Source organism: Sciurus vulgaris (genome assembly GCF_902686455.1).
Source record: "Sciurus vulgaris genome assembly, chromosome: 18".
NCBI classification, from domain to species: Eukaryota; Metazoa; Chordata; class Mammalia; order Rodentia; family Sciuridae; genus Sciurus; species Sciurus vulgaris.
In genome coordinates this window covers 39,193,934-39,216,895 of record NC_136479.1, presented here as the reverse complement: position 1 = coordinate 39,216,895, position 22,962 = coordinate 39,193,934, and the positions used below count along the sequence as shown (strand labels likewise).

Here is a 22,962-nt window from a genome sequence, read left to right as displayed (position 1 = left end):
GGAAAAATAAAAGCAAGGAAATCAACGAAAATTATTAGAACTCACGGAAGAATTTGAAAAAGTAGCCAGTATTTCTTATTTATGTTTTTGAGACGCTGGGGATGGAACCCAGGCCAGTGCTCTACCACTGAGCTACACTCCCAGCCCCTTTTAAGCATTTTCATTTTGAGACAGGGTCTCCATAAGTTGCCCAGGCTGGGCTTGAACTTGCAATCCTCCTCAGGGTCCTGAGTGGCTGGGATTACAGGCTGTGCCATGGTGCCTGGCCCCAGTTGTTATTTTTAGTGAAACCTTTTCATTGAAGTACAGCCAACATGCAGGAAAGCAAGTGGATCTCAAGTGTTCAACTCGGTCTATTTCTGCAAACTGAACACTTCCATCTAACCATCATCCAAGTCAAAACGCAAAGATGACCGGTCCAGTCTCCTGGAAACCCCTACACACTGTGCCCCGGCCACCTGAGTTCCACCACAACAGATTGATTTGCTTGCTTTTGACCTTCATTGCTTTCTGAAACTACACTATCAAGGCATGCCTGGCACACAAATCTGTACTCATACTTACTGTATACAACCTGATGAGTTTGGAATTGAAATTTACATAGAAAGATCAAACGGAAGGCACATCTTTGTGCCTAGATTCTATGATTCAACATTGTGTTTGAGAGACACACGTGCCTTTCATTGTGAATAATGGCATTGCTTGCTCAGATAGCTAGAGAAAGCCCTGCATTAATAAAACATGAACAGGCTGCCAGAACACAAGAGCAGCGGAGAACCACAAAGAGCCTGTGAAACTAAAAATGAACAAGCAAAACAGGAAGTGTAAAAACCAAAGTCAAGAGGTACAGCCAAGAGACAGAAGTTGGAAAATCAGGGTAAAGGAAGGACATTAGAGATCCAGGCCACAAGGAAGGCTCAACACCCAACCAAAGGGGTTCAAATGTGGAGAACACACACCCAATTAGAAAGAAGGAAGGATCTCGACGAAGTCCAAGACTTTTCCATGGGAAGTTCCTATTGAGCACCCAGCACAATGGGTAAAAATAACCAATCCCAAACCACATCATCAGGAAATTTCAGAATATCTGGAATAAAACGATTTTGGAGACACATTTAAAGACCAGGAGTCAGAATGGCTCTGAACTTCCCAGCAACTGTGTTATTATAAGACAAGAGAATACTGTCTCAAAATCTGAGAGCACACCATTTAAAATTGGAAGCAGGCCAGGTTGGTGATGCACACCAGTAATCCCAGGTACCGAGGAGTCTGAGGCAGGAGGATGGCAAGTTCAAGTCCAGATTTGGCAACTTAGCAAGGTCCTGTCTCAAAATAAAAATTAAAAAAAAAAAAAATTAAACAGGATTTTGGGATGTAGATTAGTGATGAGGCACTCCGGGGTTTGAGAAAAGTTTATAAAGTGGGAACAGGTAATGCAGAAATGTTTGGTTATGGAAGGACTAAAACACTTACTTGAATATATGCATCAATAAAATGGGGAAATTTTAAAAAGAGAAAGATGTGGGATCCAGGATACAGGAGATACAACCAGGAGGGAAGTTAAAGGGATCCCAGAACTACTGCTAGAAGGCAGCAAGTTCTCATGCAAGGGGTCAGAGCACTCCAGAACTTTTTAGGAAGATGAAACAAGATAGACTGCGGTGATTCAGAGGACTGAGAAGGAATGCAGACAAGTGCTACAGAGTGTGGGATTGCGTCAGTGAGAAGTACAAGGAAAAGAAAGTAAGCAAATCAACACAAAGGCAATGATCAAACCCAGGAAAAACAAACACAAAAGTGTGCAGGAAGGACTGGGGATGTAGCTCATGAGATTCTGAGTTCAAACCTCAGCACAGGGGGAAAAATAGAATCCGAAAAAACTGCAGGAAAGGGAAAAGCACCAGAGTACACCACATGGATAAGCTGCTGACGGCTATGATAATATGAGCATTAAAAATGATGTGAAGAAGCACAGTGCAGTGAGGGGGTGGGTATGATCCACAGTGTTGGGCCTTTGTCCCAGTTCCTGGCACAGAGCTTCTAAAGCACGTGGACTCTTCTGACTGGTAAGGAGTCTTTGGTGAGCTAGTAACATGATGGCTCTTGGCTGGGGGCTCCTGGAGAGCTTTACCATGGGGACTGCTTGCCAGGAAGATCAACCAGGACTGCAGGGAGGAACCACCTTCTAGCGAGACAAGAGGTGCTGGAGGCTGTGCAGTTCCCAATGTACTGATTTCGTCCATCATGCCTGACACACGGGATCAGAGTCTCCCAGCTGGTGAACCGTGGGGTCCTCGCAGGTGGCTCACCTGGGGAGAGTGAAGGATGCTCTGCCCACCCTCCACCCTGTGCCTGGCCTCTGTGTCTCTTCCATCTGGCTCTTCCTGAGTTGTCTCTTCTAATAAACTGGTAATCACACAGGAAGCGTTTTATTGAGTGCTGTGTCGACCCAGCCAATTATCAAACCTGAAGGAAAGTTGTAGGAACCGAGTTTGTGACCATCCTGGACAGTGTGGGTCAGCAGATGCCTGCAGCTGGTGTCTACAGTGAGGCCAAGCTGGTGGGACGGAGCTCAGGTGAGTCAGCGTTGGAATCCAACAGACCCGCAGGAAACTCAGCCTCAGAACTTTAGAGAAGCGGGGCCTTGGCAGGTGTCAGAGACCCTTGGGGAAACCCACCTACCCGTGGCAGAGCCAGGCAGGGGCGAGTGGGCCGGGGTCTTGCCTCCTGAGGTGGGAAGCAGGACAGTCCACTACTGAGAGTCACAGAGGTGAGCAAAACCCATGGGAAGCTGGGAGACGGGCGCCTCTGGAGGGCAGGCAGAACCTGGGGGAGTACGCATCTGACCCTTCAAAAGCAAACGTGTAGAATTTTTATCAAAGTAAAAAAAGGTAAAATATGTAAGATACTCATAAACTATTAACAGAGGTTATCACCGGGCGGTGTGATGGCGAGTGGTGATCTAATTCTCTTTTGCATTTTTAATTTCTACAATGAGTATGAAATTCACAATGACTGCGGTATGAATCCTGCCGCGAACGCATGATTGAAAAGGATCTTGGCGGCCCGGGTGAGTCTCCGTCCACGGGTCTCTGCCGCTGCTCCTCTCTGCCGGGCTGGAGGCGGCCTCTGGGTTAAAGCGGGCGGAGTCCTGCCTATTTCCCCCTGAACGGCGGCAGACAATGGGCAACGTGCTGATTTCATGGCTGTCAGCCTTCTCCTCCGCCTTCCTCCTCTTCCTTAGGATTCAGTCTCCACAATTCAAGTTTCTTCAAGCAAATATTCCAGTTTCCCAGGGAGATGGACACAGTGAGGGAATCAGGGTTTTTCCCAGTACACGGTGACTCTTCGGACATGCTCCGGGGCTTGGTGCGGGTGGAGCGTCCTGGTTACCTGAGTGGTTACTGCTGATCCTTCCCCGTCCCTGACACTTCAAGGGCATCACGGGGAACTGGGGTGGGGAGTCCCAGGCTGGGGTGATCCAGGAAATCCAGGGACAGCCCCACCAGCAGGCTGAAGAAGGTCAGCCCCCTGGACAGACCGCCACATTCAAGGTTCCAGCCATCTGCAACCCAAGTGAGCCCTGGGGACCTGGACACCCGAAATCCAAAGGGAGTCGCGGGGCTGGGCCTGGGCTCAGCAGGTCCACGGGGCAGGGCTCGCAGACGTGCTCTCTGGGGTGGGAGGCACAGCAACAATATCCAGGAGCCCGGGGTTCCACGTGGACATCAGGGGCCCTCAGGCGGGCCTGGCAGGGAGGCCAGAAGGCCGTCCCCTGGGCAGGCGTGGAGTGGAAACGCCACCCCAGGAGAACACAGCAGGAGGACACCGACCTGAAGACTGAAGCCGGAGCCCCGCGAGACTGCCACTCAGCTCAGGGTGGAGCGGCCAGAGCTGCTCCTGGGCCACCAGCACCCAGGAGCTGCCCAGGGCTGAGCGGGTGGAGCAGGGAGAGCAGCTGGGTGGGAGCAGGGCCAGAGCAAGGCACTCGGGACAGGCTGGAGGGTGGCCTGGGCGGCCGCTGCCTTTCACAAACCCCCTTCTCCTGGCTCTTTCTGACCTCCTGGGTTATGAGATCCCTGTTCCGGGCGGCAGCCGCGGCTGCTGGGATTCACGACACCTTTGGCTCCACCTTGAAGCTCTGCGGAACCAGACCTGCGGCTCTGCTGTCCCTAGACTGGTCGCAGCCCCAGCCAACGCTGGGGAGGAACGAAGCAGCACACCTGAGGAGGGGACAGGGAGGTGGTGAGCGGTGACAGGTGACAGGCGACTCTCTCCACCCAAAGGGCAGAGATGCGTTCCAGGGAGGCTGGTGCAGAAGGCAGAGGTGGCCACAGCTCCCACTCTCCTGGGGGGCTATGGAACGAGCCAGGCCCACAGATGGCCTCCGAGGCTCCATCTGGGCCGTCCTCGTGGGCGGGAACACGGTGGCTCTGCGTGGGGCAGCAGGAGGCGCGCTCCAGCCCTGCTGCTCCTGCCTGTGGGAGCGAAGGCAGAGGAGGGGCTGCCGGCTCCTGGGACTGCAGTGTGGAGCGGGAAAGGGGCTGAGCCCGTGGGAGCAAGACACAGCTGAGGCTCAGGCCTGCAGCCAGCCCAAGCTGGTCAGGGTCAGAGGGTCCCTGGGACGCCCAGCCTCTGCCAGGAAGGCCAGCAGCACCGGGGCAGGGACGCTGCCCACGGAGGAGCGGGAGGCCACAGGCAAAGGCCCCGGTGCTTCTCCTGTGTCCAGGAGAACACACCGCCGTCCCCGCACACCCAGAGGCTGTCTAGGGACGCCAGGAAGGAGCAGGAGGCAAAGGAACAAGAAGCCCCAGAGGCCCAGCCTCCTTTCCTGAGGAGGCTGAACGCTTCCAAAGAGGCGGCTTCAATTCACAAACTGGACCTCGCAGAAGGCAGGCCGAGGGGTCGACCTCTGCCACGAGAGCCTTCTGAGTCTCCACAAAGGACACTTGAGATTTGCTGACAGCGAAGGGTTCACCCTCCCAGACAAATCCCCAATGAATGGCAGCGGGAAGGCCAGTCAGTGAGGCGCTGAAGGAACGCTTCCTTCCTCTCTCCTTAGGGTGGACTTCTTAGGCACCTTGGGGTCCCCTGAACCTCGTGAAAGGCCCAGCTCCACAGGACTGTCCTGGGCATCCACCAAGTCTCCAGGGGGCCTCATGGCAGCCGTCCTTATAGGCTCTGAGGGGCCGCAGCTCCGCCCAGCACAGCTGGTGGTCATGTTGCCTGTAGCGGTCAGACAAGCTTGTCAGGACCCCTGCAGCCACGTGTCTGTGCCACCAGACTGACCGAATGACACGGGGCTGAGACTTCCAGGAGAAAAGGAAGCTGGCCGTGCCTGCCTGCCTGCCTGCCTGCTGAGTTATTTTTAGAGTCACGTTGGCAGCAAAGAATGAGGACTCTGACCTAAAATCCCAAACATGGGGGCCGCAGCCACAGTCCACCTGGGGAAGGTCAGGGCGAGACTCCGAGAGCCTTGAAATGGGGCTGTACCCACGGAGACTGCCCCGGGGGTCAGGGCTCAGTGGCCAGGTGTCCCTTGTACGTGACGGACTGTCCGCAGCTAGTCATTTAGCAGGGAAGACCGCAGGCTCTGCCATCAGTGCTTACAAGGAACTTCCTGCGTTTGAAATAAAACCTCATTTGCTCTCTCCCTGACCTAAATGAATCATCCTGTGCGCTGCGTGTCCATAAATGCAAGAGGAGGTGGGCAGGGGCCCGCTCCAGCTCCCACTCCCTCGGCGACAAAGCCTGAGCCATGGCAGGGCCCCAGGGGGCCACCTGGCCTGCAGGCCGAGCCCTCTGGCAAGGCCACCAAGAGCCAGGTACAGGAAGGGGCTGCTCCCACCTGAGCCCACGTTGGAATCTGAGCTGTCTTGTGCCCACAAGCCCCACAGAGCCGTTAGGAAATGATAACTCATGGAGGACCAGAAAGACCCTGAGACCAGAGTCCTAAATGTGCTGAAGGGAAACAGCATCCGGGAAAGGCTGGTTTCTGCTCTGAACTCCACCGGAGGCTTCCGGAGGCATCCTGGGGGCTTTGGGTGGGGTGGAGAGAGAGGAAGGGGCAAGAGGGCCAGAAGGGGAAGGAAGGACCACCTCTGGGAGGGCCCGGAGAAGGGCATATCCGGAATCAACGACAGAGGGAGCAAAGCCACTCATACGCCCGCCCTCCGTCCCCGTCACCGTGCACGTCCATCTCCACCAAGAAAAGTCCGAGGCCGCCACTCCTTGGCTGCCGGATCAGCCTGGCGGAATGGGCGATCCCGCTTCCTCCCTGTCCGCATCCAGCCCTACCTCAGGAATCGCGCATTTCACTCAGGCTGGCGTGTCGTCCGTGTTTCCTTAACTCCCTAGATTCAGAATCGGACTGTCGCTCCCTGGCGGCCCAGAGCATGGAGCCTCTTCCCGGGGAAGGGAGCCCTTCCAGCGTTATTCAGATGAACCTCCTGGCCGCCCTGAGCTGTCACGGCAGCCGGCTGACGAGGCAGGTCTCCTGTCATCTCAGGCACGCGTAGCGTGTACCGTGTGAACGCTGCTCTCCTCCGGGCACTGCCGGGGACCCAGCTCCAGAGGAAGAAAGGGACCTGCCGACAGCAGTGGTGGCATGTCCTGCAGGAGAGACAGCCACCCACCCTGGCTGAGGCCAGGGGACCCAGTGACGTCAAGAAATGCCATCTGTGTCACCGGAAGCAGGTGCCTGCATTTTACCCTGAAGGGACTGTATGGGAGGCCGGGTCCCCTAGTCTCCTGTGACATCCCTTTGATTCAAAGATGCCTCTCTGGCAAGCCTCCGGGTTCAGTTTGGCACGTGGGATGAAGCCGCGATGGGGTAGCTGTGACGGCCATGCGGAGCATACCCCCGGAGCGAGGGGGAGACGGGCCAGATCATCCCCATCGTGAGCAGCCCGGTCGCGGCAGAACCCGGACGCGAGGTCACAAGGGACGCAGGGGCTGGGTGGTTCTGCGCACTTCACATGCATGAGATCATCTCATGCAACCCACGACCCCCTGCAGACGACTCCGTCGCAGCCCTGGTCCTCAGGGACATGTTCCAGACCCCAGGAAGCTGCCTGAAGCTGCCGACAGCACTGAGTCCCACATGCTGTCACTTCTACTGGGACACAGCGATGACGGAGGTCTGACTTGTAAATCAGGCCCCACAGTAGTCGACAGCAGTGACCAAGGATGAGAATGATCACAATGCTCTACAACACACGTTACGTGGGTGCTGTCTCCCCTCAGAGTCAAGGCAGGACGGCATCGTCCGATCCGCCGACAGTGGGTACCAGACCACGGAAGGCGGGCTGTGGAAAGAGGATTTTGGAAACATCCCCATTTACTGTGAAGAACCCAGCTGCCTCGCAGCAGGGCTGTGACCGGCCCAGTCAGAATCCTTCCTTCTGCAGAGATGTATGGGGAGGCTCCAGGCCTGCGGTCAGCTCTGGCCCAGATGTCGGGTCTCGGGTGACACTCTGCCTAGGGCATCAGCTGCTGTCACCTGGAGCCTTTGAGAACCAGGTGCCCCCATCTGGAAAGTCCTGTGTTCCTGCTGCCTGGGCAGGTCACTGCCAGCTGCTCTGCAGAGCAGACCACTTGGGAGTGGGGGACAGCCTCATTGTCTGGCTACTGTACCTGCCACTAGGAAGTGACCAAGTCCCTGCTGATGCGCCTTTCAGGTGCCCTGCAGCTGTGATGCCCTGAGGCGTTCTTCCCAGATAATTGAGCAAAGAGCGAACTTTTTGTGTGTTTGTTGCAGTTCTGGGGAAGCAGCCCTGGGCCTCCGGCAGGGTAGGCAGCCTCCACCACTGAGCCATGCCCCAGGACTCAAGGGTGTTTAAAGAAGGGAACGTGTCCCACTGGACCTCTGACTGCATTCTCTGCCTCTCCAGCAGGCCTTTTCAGTCACTAAGTTCCCATTTTGAGTCTCGAAGATGTCTAAACCTGATAAGGGTGAAGAGGACCCAAACACAAGGACCGAGGGTTAGAAACGCGGCAGTTTCCCTGGGCCCTGAGCAGAGCAGAAGGACTGGCCATGGTGACCTTCAGCCTATCTTCGCCCACCCTGCACTCCGACAGGCCAGTGTCAGACCCACAGACTGGGTGTCCACGGGCCTGGCTGGCTGTTTCAGAGGACGCTCAACTTCCACCAGGCATGCGCCTTGGTTTCTTTCTTCTCTTTAAATATTTCAATGGACTTTATGTTCAAATTTTATTTTTAAAAATGCATCATGACTATTACTTTTGGTGGACAACTCCTGATTGTGTGCATGCATGGAGTACAGTGTGATGTTCTAATATGGGTCACAACATGCATGATTAAATCAAGCTGCTCACTGTGTCCATCACTTGACTTGTCTTGTTTTTTCCAGGGTGACACTTTTGAAATCTACTCTCTTAGTTCTGAAACATGAGAACCTTCATTGACTACAGTCATCACGCTGTGCAACAGCTTTAAACCCTTCTGTCCTTCTGGTGCCACACCCCCTTCAGGGACAGAGCCCTCCCCTGAGCCCTCTGTCCTACTGGTCACTTGCAGGAGCTCAGCTTCATTAGCCTCACACAAACGTGGGGTCCACTGGGGGCTCTCTCTGCACTTCACCTATCCCATTGAGCACACTCCCCTCCAGGTTCGCCCATGGTGTGAGGATGGGATTTCCTCCTTCTAAAGACTGGAGGATCCTGGCCTCTGAATCCCTGCCCAGGACTCCCCAGGACACATCCGCAGCTCTGGGGTTTGGCCCGGGTTTGGCTGATACCCAGTGTGTTGGGAGCTGCCCTGCTACTTCCTGCAGAATGAGGACCAGACAAGACCCCAGGTGGGACTGGGATGAGCCCTCCTGACCATAAGGAACCAAGAATTCACGCCAGCGAACTCCACCTTGCTGCAAAAGTAGCCATCTGCCACCACAGATGACCACCAGCTCCTGAGAACAGGTGGCTCACCTGCGCAGGGCAATGGGTTTCATGGGTTCACAGGTGGACCGACATCAGGAAAACCCACTTTAGAGCATGTTCTTCATCCCCACCGAGGCTTCCTGCTCATGAATACCCACTCCCTTCCTAATCATCCCCAAGAAAGCGGCCACAGCAGTCCCAACCAGCTCTACATTTATCTTTATTCAGCCTCACTGGACCCATGAATTGGGTCTGGGCTCCCCTGATTGATTTCTAGAGCCTTCCATAAAGTGGACCTCCATTTACTGTCTTCCATCTTTCCTCTGCTTTTAAACCATGCTGCCTACCTTGGTCTCCTCCTAAGAACCCAGACACCTCATCCTCCGTGTGCAGTCTAGGGTGAGCTCAGTGGACTTAACGTGCAAACCCTACATGTACCAAAGAAAGCACCAGCCCGTGCCAGGCCCCTGGGTTACCTGCAAGTCCCTGGGCATCCTGTCTGAGATGCCTTTGTGTTCCTGGGGCCCTGGGCCAAGTTATGAGGGGTGGCCCATGCCTGCCTTCCCCTGGCCCCTGTCCTGTGCGCCTTTGCTGATTCTGATCCGTACCCCTTCACTGTGATAAATAATGACCATGAGCATAACCTCTGTTCTGAGCTTTGCAAGTCGGCCTGGTGAATCGTGGAGCCTGAGCCCAGCAGTGGCCTTTGGGACACCAGACTCATGTCCCCGTGGCGTTGGCTCCCACGTGCCCCTGATCCATGGAGGATCCCGCCAGAACCCCGGTGGATGGCACTGAGGACTCACTTATCCACCCTAACGAAGCAGCTGTCACCACCAGGCATTCGTTTCTGCCGTTGGAGCTGCCTAAGTGGCATAAATGTCTTCCTTCTTCACAGTTTCAAGGAGACGCACTCTTACAGAGACCGTGGCCCACGGCTTCTGTTCTTTCCTCAATACGTCACAATGCTCACCTCCCCCTCCAGGAAGCTCTTTGTGGCCTTTCTTTGGCCCACCCAGACCGCCAGCCTTGCCATGCTAGCACCCTGGGGCCATCGCCAAGTGAAAGAAGGGGGACTTGAGCACAAGCCCTCAGGACTGCTGGGCTGACCGGGTAACTGCACGGTCACGGGTGACTAAGGAGCCGGCAGTACATACCGGCTGGACCCACTGGACAAAGGGATGACCCACGTGCTGGGCAGGATGCAGCAGCACGCCACGAGATTTCACCACCCTACTCGACAGCACACAATGGACAGTGTACGGACTGTTCACTTCCGGAATATTCCATCTAATATTTTCAGTCTGTGGTGGCCATGGGTGACTAGAGCAGCGTAAAGTGACACTGAGGACAAGGTGGGGCAGCACTGAACCCAGCCGTGAAAACCTCCAAACGGAGCAGTCCAGCAAGCACGTGGCCGCTTTCCCGGGAAAGTCGGCCCCGCAGGTGAGCGCACGGAGGCCAGGCCGTGCAGACCCGTCAGGCTCACCTCCCAGGAGGCCGTGAGGCTGGGCGAGGCGCCCCTCCTGCTGCAGCTCTGTTTATAGAAAGCAGAAGGTCAGGGCACTTGCCTCACAGGCCGGCAAGAGGTGTAAAGGAATTCGCATCGAATGAAGTGCCCAGCACACAGAGAAGGAGCTTTTTCATCCACTCTGCTCAAAATCCACTCCCCCCACGTCCCACTTCCCTGTACCAAAGCTGCCCCTCACGTCGAGCCTGCGTCTCTGACTGGTCTGGGAGCTGCCCAGGGGAGGGGCACGTGTCCTCACCAGTGCTGTCTCCCTGGAAGTGCCTGCCACAGGCCCGGCCCACGTTTCATACCTAAAATACATCTGCTGACGCACAGAGAAGATATCTCTATTTTAAAGTATAAAAAAAAATCTCATTTTTCTGTGAAATCTTTCCTCTTGTGTAAGCCAGGCACCCTCCTCCAGGGAGGAGAGAAACGGCAGTCTCCCCTGATGTGCATCTGCACGCAGAGTCTCAGGTCCCAGCCACCGTGCCCAACGGGACAGTCCTTCCCACCAGAGGTGTCTGTAGGCGCCAACGACTCCTGGACGCGATCATCTATTATCAAATTATAGGCTGGATTAAGGATCGCTCCTTGTTAATCATCAGCTTGGATTGGTTATTAATGAGCAATGTCACTAATTACAGGGCCACTTACACAAGCAGGGAGGCCCCCCCCCAGCTCTCAGAGGAGACTGACTCAGTGTTCAGCACGCACCCCAAAAGCCAGGGGCTGTGACGTGTGCCTCTGTGTGCCTGAGACCCTGCCCTCTCAGGCACACGTTCAGACGCGCAGCTTGCTGGCTGGAGGCCCCTGAGCCAGGCCTGGCATGTAGGAACCCAGGTGCACTTGGGACGAGCATGGTCCCTTTCAGGCCTCCACGGCTGCTCTTCCCCGTGTGTGCACTGAAGTTATAAACGAGAAAATGCACGTCTCTAGCCGGGCACAGCTGCACACCTGGTAGGTTTGCCAAGGGATCCAGGTGGGTGTTGTTGTATCTGAATTCTTGGGCCGTCCGACCAGCCCTCGCTTATTCTCCCGTTCTGGGTCAACCTGGCCACTCTCTCAGCAGGGGTTCCAGGCTGGCCCCCTATCCTGTAGCCCCTGTTCCAGGGCCGAGTGCCTGATCTTCACTATTGATGCTGTCGCCTCCTCCTCGAGGACCAGGTGAGCCCCGAACCTGAGCCATCGTCTGCTGTCCAAGACCAAGCCACGGGGTGTCCAGGACCCCGTCCCCTCTTCAGAGTGCTTCCCGCCCCTCGGTCCCCTCTGCCCCTGCCTCAGGGGTCAGTGAAGCTGTCCTGCTGTCCCGGGCCTGTCAGCACCTGAGCCCACACTGCCAGCTCCCGAGTGAGTGGAAGGTACTCTCCGTCCATCTCACACCTTCCCCTGCACGCTCCCCCTTGCCGGGATGGCCGGCGACCCCCCACCCGATGTGAATGCAATGTCAGTATCGTCACTCTGCCTTGCTTTAGGGATAATGACGAGAAGCCTGGGCGTGTTCAGTGCAGACACGACTTTGCAAAATATGTTCAACTTGAGGTGGGCGGACCCCAGGGACATGGGGCCAGTGGGCACAGAGCTGCACGGTGCTAAGATGGGGCTCCTCCTGCTCTTGCTGGAGTGGGATACTAGATGCTGTATTCAAGGATAGTGCACCCAGAGCCCCACAGACGGCCAAGAGTGACCAGCGGAGTCTGGGGAAGGTGTCGGGAGGTTTCCCTGAAGTGCCCTGGAGCCTGGGAGGGCAGGGTCCCAAGAGACCCGAATCCCACTCCCCAGGGCTCCTACCCTCCAGCCCAAGCCTGGCATCCAGTGGCGCAGGCTCAGTAGAGGGGAGTGTCCCACGGAGCAGAGTGGAGCCCTGGTGTGGGAGGTGGGCTCTCCTTTCCCAAGAGGGACAAAGGTTTGTGAAACTCAGAAACCAGACATGGGTGACGCAGAAAGGCAGCCAGCTGGGAGGGCCAGGGAGGGGAGCTGAGCAGGGTTCACAGGGCGAGCCCCAGGGCTTCCTGTGAACCCCAGGAACTGTTATGCGAAGATCATCAACTTAGGTTCAGGAGGAAGGGACTCTGGCTTCATCAAGCTGTCAAAGAGGTCCTTCACAAAGCACTAAGCCCAGCGGTCTGATGATGGTTCTGAAATGGCTTCCCTGCAGGACAATCAGGGCTTGGGCTGAGGACTTGGGGACCCTCTCCACACAGAGGCAAGAGCTGGGTCAGCGCTGCACAGAGTCTCCCACGGAAGACCCCCGCACAGTGGGCTGCGGACACACGGTGGGCCAGGGGGGCAGTTTCTGTAGGCTTCACTGCAGCTCCAGGAAGACGAGGATATTTCTCCTATGGCTTCGAGTGACACTTTCTCCTGGCCCCCAGCCCCACAACAAGGCCACATACCCAGCTGCCCACAGCTCTCCGTGTGAGAGGTAAGGACCACGGCTGTCCTGGGAGAGGCGGAGGTCTCCAAGGCAAGAGAGGCTGAGCAAAGACAAAAGTCCCAAGGTCCAGGGCTCAAATGCTAGGTGCTCGTGGTTCTGAAGGAGAGGGATTTATTTTGCCAAGAGTTGGAAGGATCTAGATTATGGCATTCCTTGAAAGTCTGAGGACCTGACCACATTGGTTCTGTGTGCCCAGCAGCGTGACGTGGGCTGGTGGCAGGTCCTCCCTGGGTGGGACACTGTTCCCCACCCCACAGCTCCAGCCCCTGCACCTGGCCTGGCCCCATTAGCACTGCCCACTACCCTCTGATGCAGACAAAGAACAGAGGATGAGAGAAGACCTTGAAGAACATCTCTTTTCCAGGCAGGAGAAAAGAAAGATAAGCAAAAAGAAACAGGATGGGCTAAGACAGGAGGAAAATAAACGCCCCACGGCCAAGCCCTCCGTTCATGCTCTACACGGAATCCAGTCTCGGAGGACTCATCCGGGCTCCGTGCTATTTGGATTCAGAAAAGTCCTCGTCCCACCCTTTACTAGAGGAAAATCATAAATATTAATACTCTGGCGACAAGGGGAGAAGGAGGCACCGAGTCCTGTGATCAAGACACCACACTGTGTCTGCTTAATGATATCAGAAGGACCGTCAGATGTCTTTCCTGCAATTTAATACCCCATCAGTGATTAGCAAATTAAGCATGTCGTAAGTGAAGACAGAGTAAAAGGAGAGGGTTGGTACGTGAGCGATTGGCACATCAGAGGTGCACGCAACAGCAGTGACTCACGAGACGACTCCGAGTCTCTCAAAGGGCGTATTCATCATCTGATAATGACGGAACACGAGCCGGCTCTGCTCAGGGCCTGACGTCCTCAGAGGTAGCATTACAGGGTTTTGCTGGGCACCAGTGGGGACCAAGCCTCCCTTCTCTGCCAACGCCCTCATTCTGCCACCCGTCACGGAGGATAGCCAGCCCCTCCATGTGTCAGGGACATCGGCGGGGGGCATCATTTGGCCAAAACATGAAATCAAAGGTCCTTAAGTCCATCATTTCAGTTTCATCCCCCTTCAGGTCTGAAGGTGGCTGGGTCTTCAGACACTTGCCATTCAAGTCTACATGTCCCCGACAGCTATGCCTCGGCGCTCAGGCAGTACCTTAGCCAGGAGTGCACTCCGTTGCTGGCAGCAGGCTGAGCGAAGGCCCCACCACCCTGCACGCGTGGTCCAGGTGGAACCGCACCGCAACACGGGCCACCTGGGTAAGGAGCCCTCCAGGTGGCCCGGTGGGCTCTGCTCTGACATGACCTCCCAGCCTCCAGCTCAAACCGGAAACTACGGACCCTCTCAGAATAGCATTCTTCTTTATAACAACCTGGCAAACCGAGAAGCAATCCCGCAGCCACCTGTGACGAGCCGCATCCCACGGCTTTCCCTTAATACCAACAAACACGCCCCTGAAATGAGTCAAGGTCAGCTCCCGACTCCCAGCTGCTCTGACTTCAGACACCTGGAGTCGGTCATTCTGGCCCAGGTGGACATCTCTGCCCACCTGACGCACGTCCTGCTCTGTGGTGCTGGCTGGGGAGTGGCCATCACAGGGAAAGGGTCTTCACAGACGTGATTAGGTTGAATATCGTGAGACGGGGCCGGTCCTGGATTTCCCTGTGGACCCCAAATGTGACCACAGGGCTTTCCTGAGAGGGGAACAGGAGAACACAGGAGGACATGGGAGGTGGGATGGGCGGGCAGCCGCGAGGCAGGAGGGCCTCAGAAGCAGACCAGGACAGGAAGTGGGTTCTCCTCTGGAGACTCCAGGAAGACCCTGGATTTTAGCCCAGTGAGGCCCTTCCCAGACTTCTGAGCTCGGGAACAGCCAGAGTCTCGCTCTGTGCCGTGGTAACGTGTCTTCACCTTGGTGTCATTTGTTACAGCAGCAAGAGGAAATGGATTCAGCATCAAAGGCAACCTGCTTCTTCCGACATCCTTTGCACTGTGCCTCCCAACCCACACACCAGGACACGGGCCTCCCTGCCCCTCGGGGTGGGATGGTGGGAGCCCTCCCAGAGGTGAGATGCCACCCCTATTGTCCCTTCCTGTGAGAAGCTATATGGAAAACACTGCAGTTACTCAAGGTTTCATGAAATAAATAGCTCCTGCCCAGGGGCGTCCAGGACCCCGCTGGACAGAACCTAACCCGGAGCCCACCCACCCTACACCCGCTGCTTTTCCTGCACACACGCTCTCCAATGAGGGACAGTAAGAAAATTTATGTGTAAGTTAGACACAGTAAGAGATGAACAATAATAACCAGAAAGAGGGCGGCCGTAACCACAAAGTGTAATACAATTGTTTAAAGTGTATGAAGTGCTTATTTCGGGAATTTTCCATTTCCTATCCTCAGATTGATGGGCGGATAGTAACTGAGACCACAGAAAGCAAAGCCCCTGAAGCCACAGTCCTAGGACTAAGACCCAAGGAAGAGTAAAAAGTGAGAACGTTGCTGTCATTTTACACCTGCGGCGCGGCTGTCTGAGCTGCCCTTGCGACCTGAAGGAACAAACGGCACCGTCCCCCCTCGGCGGGAGACTCTGATCCTAAGACACGGCCGCTCCCCGCGTGGCTGGCCCACTCAGGCACCAGCCCTCCACCATCTCTCCCAGCCCCGCTCCTCGTGCCTCCGCCCTGGGACCTGGGGACCGGCCGGCCCACCAGAGCCGGCCGTCACAGACCTGATGGGGAGAGAAGGGTCTCCGGCGTCCCACCAGTCTTTCGGGGGGCTGATGTACATGCACCACAGCTCCCAGCTGTACCCGTGGGCCGAGTTTTCGTAGCGCTGCACCTCAAAGTTGTCCTGCTTGATGTTGTCGATGGAGGGCAGGATCACTCGCTTCCGGTTTTCCTGGATGCGGGACAGAACCGGCTCAGCCCTGAAACAGAGAAGCTGAAATCAACTCTCTTGGTAGCCTTTGAGGTGCGGGCGTGCCCCCCGGCCCTGGCCCTGCTGGAGTCACTGGTGATGCATGGGAGGGAGAGCTCAGAACCGGGGTCCCTGCCCAGAGGGCCCCTCTGACTAAACGGTGTGGCTGAATGATCCCCTCGGCTGGACAGGCTGCACCGGTCACGACTGCCCCTCAGGGCGCTCACCGGTGCCTCCCGTTTTTCTGCTGGCTGGCCCTGAATTTCCTTCCCCAAAATAGGTCATTGCTGTCCTGGATGGCCTGGTTTTAATAAGCGATTCGCTGGCTTTTTTGCATGTGTGACCATTTCCATTTTTTTAATTGATTATTTAATTGATTTCTTAAAAGGGATCTAATTGAATTGGTTAGCAATGGAAGGCCTGGAACTAATTAAAAGCAGAGGCAGGCAGAATCCTGCCTCCCAGCTTGCCTCCCCTCCTAGGGCTGCGGCAGGCTTCTGTCGGGACCTGGCTGCAAGTTCAAGGTGCAGCAGGCTGACTTGGGAGAAAGCAGAGGGTCAGCACCTCCGCCAACACGTGTCTCCCAGGAAGGAAGGGATCATTTCCCACATTCGAGAAGGAAAAGATGGCTCTCGGAAGCCAGGGCATTAATCTCCCAGCTTAGACCAGAGTGCGGGCCTTGGAAAGGAGTCAAGTGAAAATCCCATTCCTCTGCATTATTTGGAAGAATAATGAGAGCGCTCGGTCGACCACCGATCTCTTCCCATTTGCAGCTATTGAATTACCTGTTGGCTCATCTCATCTTTCTATTTAAAACGAGCAATAAAATATACCTGGGCCATTTACTGCCTTCAATGCTCTCCCAAGTGCCACATCAGCTGAAGGCCAGGGGCTGCCTCCCAAGTGCCACATCAGCTGAAGGCCAGGGGCTGCCTCCCCAGGCTTCCAGCCGAGCCTCAGGGCTCTGTCCTCCCTGGGACCGCCCTTGGCCACTGGCAGAGAGCCTGGCTACCAAGGGGGCTTAGATCCAATGACACCTCTCCCTGGAATCCCTCCCGGTTTCCCGGGCAGGAGTGTTTCCTTCCTCTTGACTCAGGCCGTACCCCGCCTTATTCAAGTTGTGTGACCTTTGTTGATCTCTGAGTAGCGATCTATCCAGCACCCGGTGACAGGCACCATCTGAAATGTCTTCTGTGCACCTATCCCATGAGGGGATAGGATGATCGCCACTCCTGAGCAAGGACACTGAGGCCCAGGGAGGGTCAAGCCGCTTGCCTGGAGCCCCAGCCGGTTAGTAGCAGAAGCAGGTATCTAACTCAACGGTCCTGCCTCTCTCCTATCCCCTAGGAGCCACTCCTCCCTGAATGGACCACGCTCCTGCAGGCCACTCTGGCGCTGTGTGTGGGGACGTGCTCAGCTCAGCCACCGCTGTGCAGTGACTAAGCATGGAGACTGAAGCCCAGGTTGAAGTACGGCTTCTGCAGCTGAAGAGCGGAGCTTGCTGTCTTCAGGAGGAGGTACGACTCTCCCTGCGGATGTCTGCCTACCACCCTGGAGGAGCATGCTCCCACCCCGCCTCCAGCTAACTCTGGGCTTGCAGTGGGAATTGGTTTGCTGGTGGGATCTGAGCAGAAGTGACAATGTCACAGCTGAGCAAAAGCTTTAATAGGTATTGCAAAGCTCAGCCACTGATCTTTCTCCTGAACCTCAACATGGTATGTCGCAGACAGGAGTGCCTCTCGGGTCCCGGAACACAGAGGAGCAATCAAGCTGAGCCACAGACAGACAACCCACAGCCGGCAGGCCACACGGACATTAGTAGGGGAGGGGCGATGAGGGCCGAGCTGGAGAGTGGCAGTTGGAGTGGGACGAGGTGCAGTGGCTGCAGGGGAGGTGGCCCGGGGAGGGAGGAGCAGGGGGAGGAGGGAGGCGTGGGTGCGGAGGGTCAGAGGCAGAGATGCCAAGCCCATGGCTGCCGTGTGCCCCGGTGCATTCCTTTAGCAGGCTCCCAGCTTGGTGGTTCTCAAGACGGGGTGTAGTCATCTGATGGCTGGTGACGGAGGGCTGGTCAGGGCGAGGGGCGGGCCCCACACAGCCTGACTTCAGGTGGCTGGGAGGAGTCTGCGGACTTGTGGATTTGAGTTTCTAACAGTCCCCGAGGCTGCTGGTCTAGGGACGTCACTTTGAGAACTACTGCAGAGGATGGAAGACTCTGAAGCTCAGGGGAAAGGCTAGGACTGAAGATGCTCAGCTGGGAGTCACCAGGGTCTGACAGCAGCAAAGGACCAGGTAAGGAGACTGGCCTTGGAGATGAGAGGCCCCTGTGCCCTGGAATGGGCCAGTGTCTGCCGGGGCCTGGGGTTCCGTGTGCCGACATGCACAGGCAGTCTCCTTCAACATGACTGCGTTAAAAGGACTGGAAAGTTCCCAAAGAACAGACATGTCAATGCTTCATTAGGGATAGCAGGGTTTTTCCCCTTTAATACTAGGGATTGAACCCAGGGGTTCCTTAGTACTGAGTCGCATTCCCAGATTTCTAGTTTTTATTTTGAGAAAGGGTCTAAGTTTCTTAGGGCCTCACTAAGTTCCTGAGGCTGACTGTGAACTCGCGATCCTCCTGCCTCAGCCTCCTGAGTTGCTGGGATTACAGACATGTGCCACCATGCCTAGAAAGACATCAGTTCTTTAAAGCTGGTGCTGTGAACAACTTATTCAGGGGTATTGTTGAGTGTAAATAAACATTTGGTGTGTGTGTGTGTGAAAGACAAGATTCTATCTCTTTAAAAAGTCGACCTCATAGTAGTAGAAGAGTAGTTAGCAGTGCTTGGGAAGGAGAGTGGGGGCGAGGGAGGGAGAAGGGTTGATTGACAGGAACATAAATGCAGTTTGATAAGAGGATTACATGCTCAGGGCCCAGTAATGTGACTATAGTGAACAGTATCCACTGAATATTCCAAAATAGCCACAATGTTCCCAACACAAGGAAATGATAAATATTCGAGGTGACAGATATGCTAACTACCCTGATTTGACCAATGCACGTTGCAGATATGTGTAGAAATATCACGCTGCACCCTGTGGATATGTACAATTATACGTGTCAATTAAAAAAAAAAAAAAGACTCCTCTCGCTAATAAGCAACCCCAGGCGTAGCTTGTTGAGCCTCTGACATGAGCAGAGTCGACGCTGGACGCACTCCCTGGCCCTGCTTCTCCCCTGGACAGGCCCACCTCTGTGTCGCCAAGCTCCTGAGCGAACTGGCCTGCTGCTGCTTCTGCTCCCACAGGCTCGACAATTCCTCTCACATTGTTCTTTCTATCTGGGAAAATATCGGGGCCACGTCTGCAGAGAATAATGCTCCTCTTCCTCCAAGGGAGACCAGAGACCAGATCACGAAGCTGGACGCTTTGCTACGAAGGTGGGATCAGCAGCAGCAGCCGCCTCCACAACCCCCAGAAGGGAAAAGCCAGCGAGAAGAAAGAGTGGCACACATCCGACCGCCCGGCCCCAACCCCAGGACCCTGTGAGAGTGTGAGGCATGTCCCTGGGGTGAGGTCACGGTGGCGACCGGCAGCCACTCCTCCCGCGTGGTCCCGTGCTCCACCACCCCTGCTCACCCCTCCCGGGGCCCCTGAGGAGCAGGCAGAGCAGGCCCTCCCAGATCCCAGCCCCCTCCAACCCAGTGGCCCCGGTGCCAGCGTGTGACCTACCAGCCAGCAGTGAACTCCACGTGGGCGTCGAAGAAGCCGGTGACCTGTCCGGTGGCCACCTTCCAGCCCTCGATGCGTGCTCGGATCAGGCCCTCCCTTCTCTGGTTGCGCACCACCTTCACCAGCCCTGGGTAGCGTTTGTGGACGTACTCCTCCAGCGGGGCCTTCAGCTCCTCTGCCAAGGACAAGAGGCGAGAGGCCCATGAGCATCGCATCTCCTGCGGGCAGCCCACCCCAGGGTGCCTCCAGAGCTTCAGCGTCTTGAGCTACTGCAAAACTGTGTGCACATTAGAGATCCCAGCAGGAACGTCGGCCCAGGCAGAAGGCACCTCACCCAGGACATGTGTGCTCCGACAGCACAGGGGGACACAGCTGGACAGAAAACAGCCCTGGCCTGTACAGCCCAGCTGCTGCAGGCTGGCAGAGGGGACCTTTCTCGGTGGCCCTTCTCCTTTCTTGGCTAGTACCCCTGTCCTCCCAGTGCCCCGGCTCCTACGCATCAACTCATGTGTACACAGCTTCTCACAGATGTGTGCTGGCTGCCCAGAGGCAGGGCACACACCAGATGCACTGTGAACAGGCCCCACGCTGGTCTTGGGGTGCAAAAGAAGTCTTCACCCAGTAGAAGAAATCCTGCCTCAGGGCCGAAGCAATGCTGCTGAAGACTGAACACCTCCCTTCTGCAAGAAGCAGGTGATAAAGTGCTTTATTTCTATGATCTAATTTAATCCTGAAGCAGCCCTAGGAGGTGGCTAGACTAATGCCATCAATTAGCAAAATTAGTTCTATTTTGCAAATTAAGATCCCCCCATCTTAGGGAGTCCAACCTGACCCAAGGTCATACACCCAGCAAGGAAGAGCTGAAACCCAACCAGGCCGTGTCCCTGAGTCCACAGAGACAGTCAGAGGTGGGGCTGGCGAGAGCTAACAGAGGAGGGATTCCTAGGTGTACCCCACAGATCTGCCCAGAGAGCCCGTTCTGTGGTTATTCAGCAGCTCCGGAGCAGCACCTGGTTCTGATGCAGGCAGGTCCACAGGCAGAACTTTCAGAAATGCCGTTACCGCTGAGTTTATTGTACAGAAAGCTGAGGCTAAATCATGAGATTGTGTCGCTTCTTACGTCAACAGGGAGTTTTGGCCAAATTGGAGGCCGCCTACGTTAGGCTGAGCTGCTGGGTCCTGGCTGTGGAGCCTGGAAAGATGCAGCCCTGTGACCAGGGAGAATAGGGAGGGGTGTTTAGCTGAACAGTCAAGAGAACCCCAAAGAGCAGGAGCAGGAGAGGTGCCATCAGCCAACAGCTGGGGTGTGGGGATGGGCGCACCGGGTGGCACCCAGCAGTGTGCCCACAGCCCTCTGCTGCCCAAGTCCTATAACCCCTGGAGCTCAGAGGGTGACTGTGTTTGAAGACAGGCCCTAAAGCGATGACTGAGTAAGACGAGGCCATTAGGGTGGGCCCGATCCCAGTGACTCCTGTCTTCAGAGGTGCAGGGACTCAAGCAGATGCACTGGGCAGGCGTGCACAGAGGCACAGCCAATGGATGAGGTGGCAAGGTGGTATCTGAAAGCCAAGGAGAGAGACCAAGGAACCCGGCCCTGCCACGCCTCCATCTGGACCTCCCAGGCTCCAGAACCGTGGGAAACATTTCTGTTGTCTAGGACACACCATCCATGGTGCTCTGCTGGGGCTGCCTGGCAGACCACTGGAGGGGCTGGTGACGGGTGCCATCGCCCTCGAGGAGAACCTCTGCTCTGGGGCCCAGGGTGCGGGCAGGGTGAGGCTGCAGGCAGGACCCTGGGCACCCCAGGGCCACTCTGCATGGTCAGACTACTCTCACCTCGACCTGCTCATCTGCAGGGGGCGAGATGGAGCACGGGGCTGTCGCAAGGGTCGGACTGGCTACGACAGAGACGCCTGGAACCGTCGGGCACAGCGTGCACGCTACCATGGAGCTGCTGCTACCAACACTTATTTTATTTGCTTCTTTCCCTCCAGAGACGTTTGAAGTACCTGCACAGAGACGGGAGAGCAGCCTGGAGCGGAGGAAGCCAGGCGGGTGGTGACGAGGCAGAACAGCAGAGCTCCGCTCAAACTCCAGGCAGCTGGCCTTCCAGGAGCGCTGCCAGATTCAGGGCATGCCCCTTCCACTCGGTGGGCACCATGGTGGCCAGCAGGCTGGTGCTACGGTGAGGGTGGGGCTCTCCCCTCCCAGACCCCGCCTCTCCCCTCCCAGACCCCGCCTCTCCCCTCGTGGCAGGGTCAGGAGGGGCCAGTGGGCAGCGGCTGGTCACAGGGACACAATCCTCAGGTGTGGATGAAGGCCTTTCTTGAAAGGCTAGGCAGTCTGGGGAGTGAGCTGGGTCTGGAGAGACTGGCTGAATCACCCCGTGAGCAGGCCGCTGCGGGCTCTGCCCCGCGTGACGCCATCGCCATGCCACGCTGCACACAGGCCCTGGCAGTGCCAGCTGCCTGACCTTGACTTGCCCAGCCTTCAGAACTGTGGGCTGAGAAGACCCTTCCGCCATGACTCCTCGATCCTGGGGTCTTGGTTACACCACCCAGAGTGGACCATCCAGAACCGTGGGCTGAGCAGACCCCTCCGCCATGGCTCCCCCAGCCTGAGGTCTTGGTTACGCTGCCCAGAGTGGACCAGGACGGCTGGGCAGGGCTTGTGAGCTCAGTTTCTCATTTATTCCCCTGGGAGGCTGGGCGGGTGGGCAGGGGACAGAGGGACGTGCACTGAAGATAATGGGCAGCACACCCTGGTGCCATGGTGGTCACCCTCCCCGCCCACCGGATTAGCCTGTGATGGCAGGAGTCCATCCTGAAGTTCAGGGAACTGTTCTGAATGCCGAGTGCTGAGCACCTGCCTGGGATCCGCAGACACTCTGAGCTCTCAGCTGCTGGGCAACGGGGGTAGTCGAGGCACTGCCCGAATAAAGTCGGGTCTGGCCACCTGGTCACCACGGCCAGTTCCCAGGGATGACCTCAGTTGTAAAGTGGTGGGGACTGAGACTTCGGGTAGTGAAAGGTAAGGGCTTACAAGCCTGGAGGGAGAGGGTGGTTCCCCTGGCGCCCCACTACCTCCGAGGCTCCTGGGAAGGAGGTCAGAGGGCTCTGAGAGTACCAAGGGATGATGGGCCAGCCGATCGCGGGCCAGCCCTGTGGACGGCGGGAGTAGTGAGAACGCTACCTAAGCCAGCAAGTGCTCTCTAATCATTGGTCTGCCGGTAATCATTCAGATCCACTCTGTAGCTTCCCCTGGACGCGGCCCGTCTTCCTAGACAGACAGCGTCACCGCAGAGTCTGGGGGCTGCTCTACCCCAGACAGAACGGCAGACATCGCTCTCCCTCTGCAAGGTACAGGGACACGTTTCCAAATGCAGCCGAGGTGGCAGCCTCGAGCTGTGGCGGGGACAGGGAGGGAGGTGCCGTGACCCAGCCAGCAGGCTGAGCGCCCGTGACCCTGAGCAGCCTTCGCTTCCCCACCCCGT

General features: G+C 56.5%; 1 protein-coding gene across 1 annotated transcript in view; it reads right to left on the bottom strand.

Annotated features, from left to right (window-relative positions):
• GALNT17 (polypeptide N-acetylgalactosaminyltransferase 17) overlaps positions 1 to 22,962 on the bottom strand; it is a 383,074-nt gene that overhangs the window by 163,613 nt on the left and 196,499 nt on the right. The window contains exons 4-5 of the mRNA XM_079120206.1: positions 19,470 to 19,644; positions 15,571 to 15,768 (exon numbers count right to left, since the gene is read on the bottom strand). Of these exons, the coding sequence (XP_078976332.1) occupies positions 15,571 to 15,768; positions 19,470 to 19,644 (373 nt within the window). The remainder of the gene's footprint in view (positions 1 to 15,570; positions 15,769 to 19,469; positions 19,645 to 22,962) is intronic.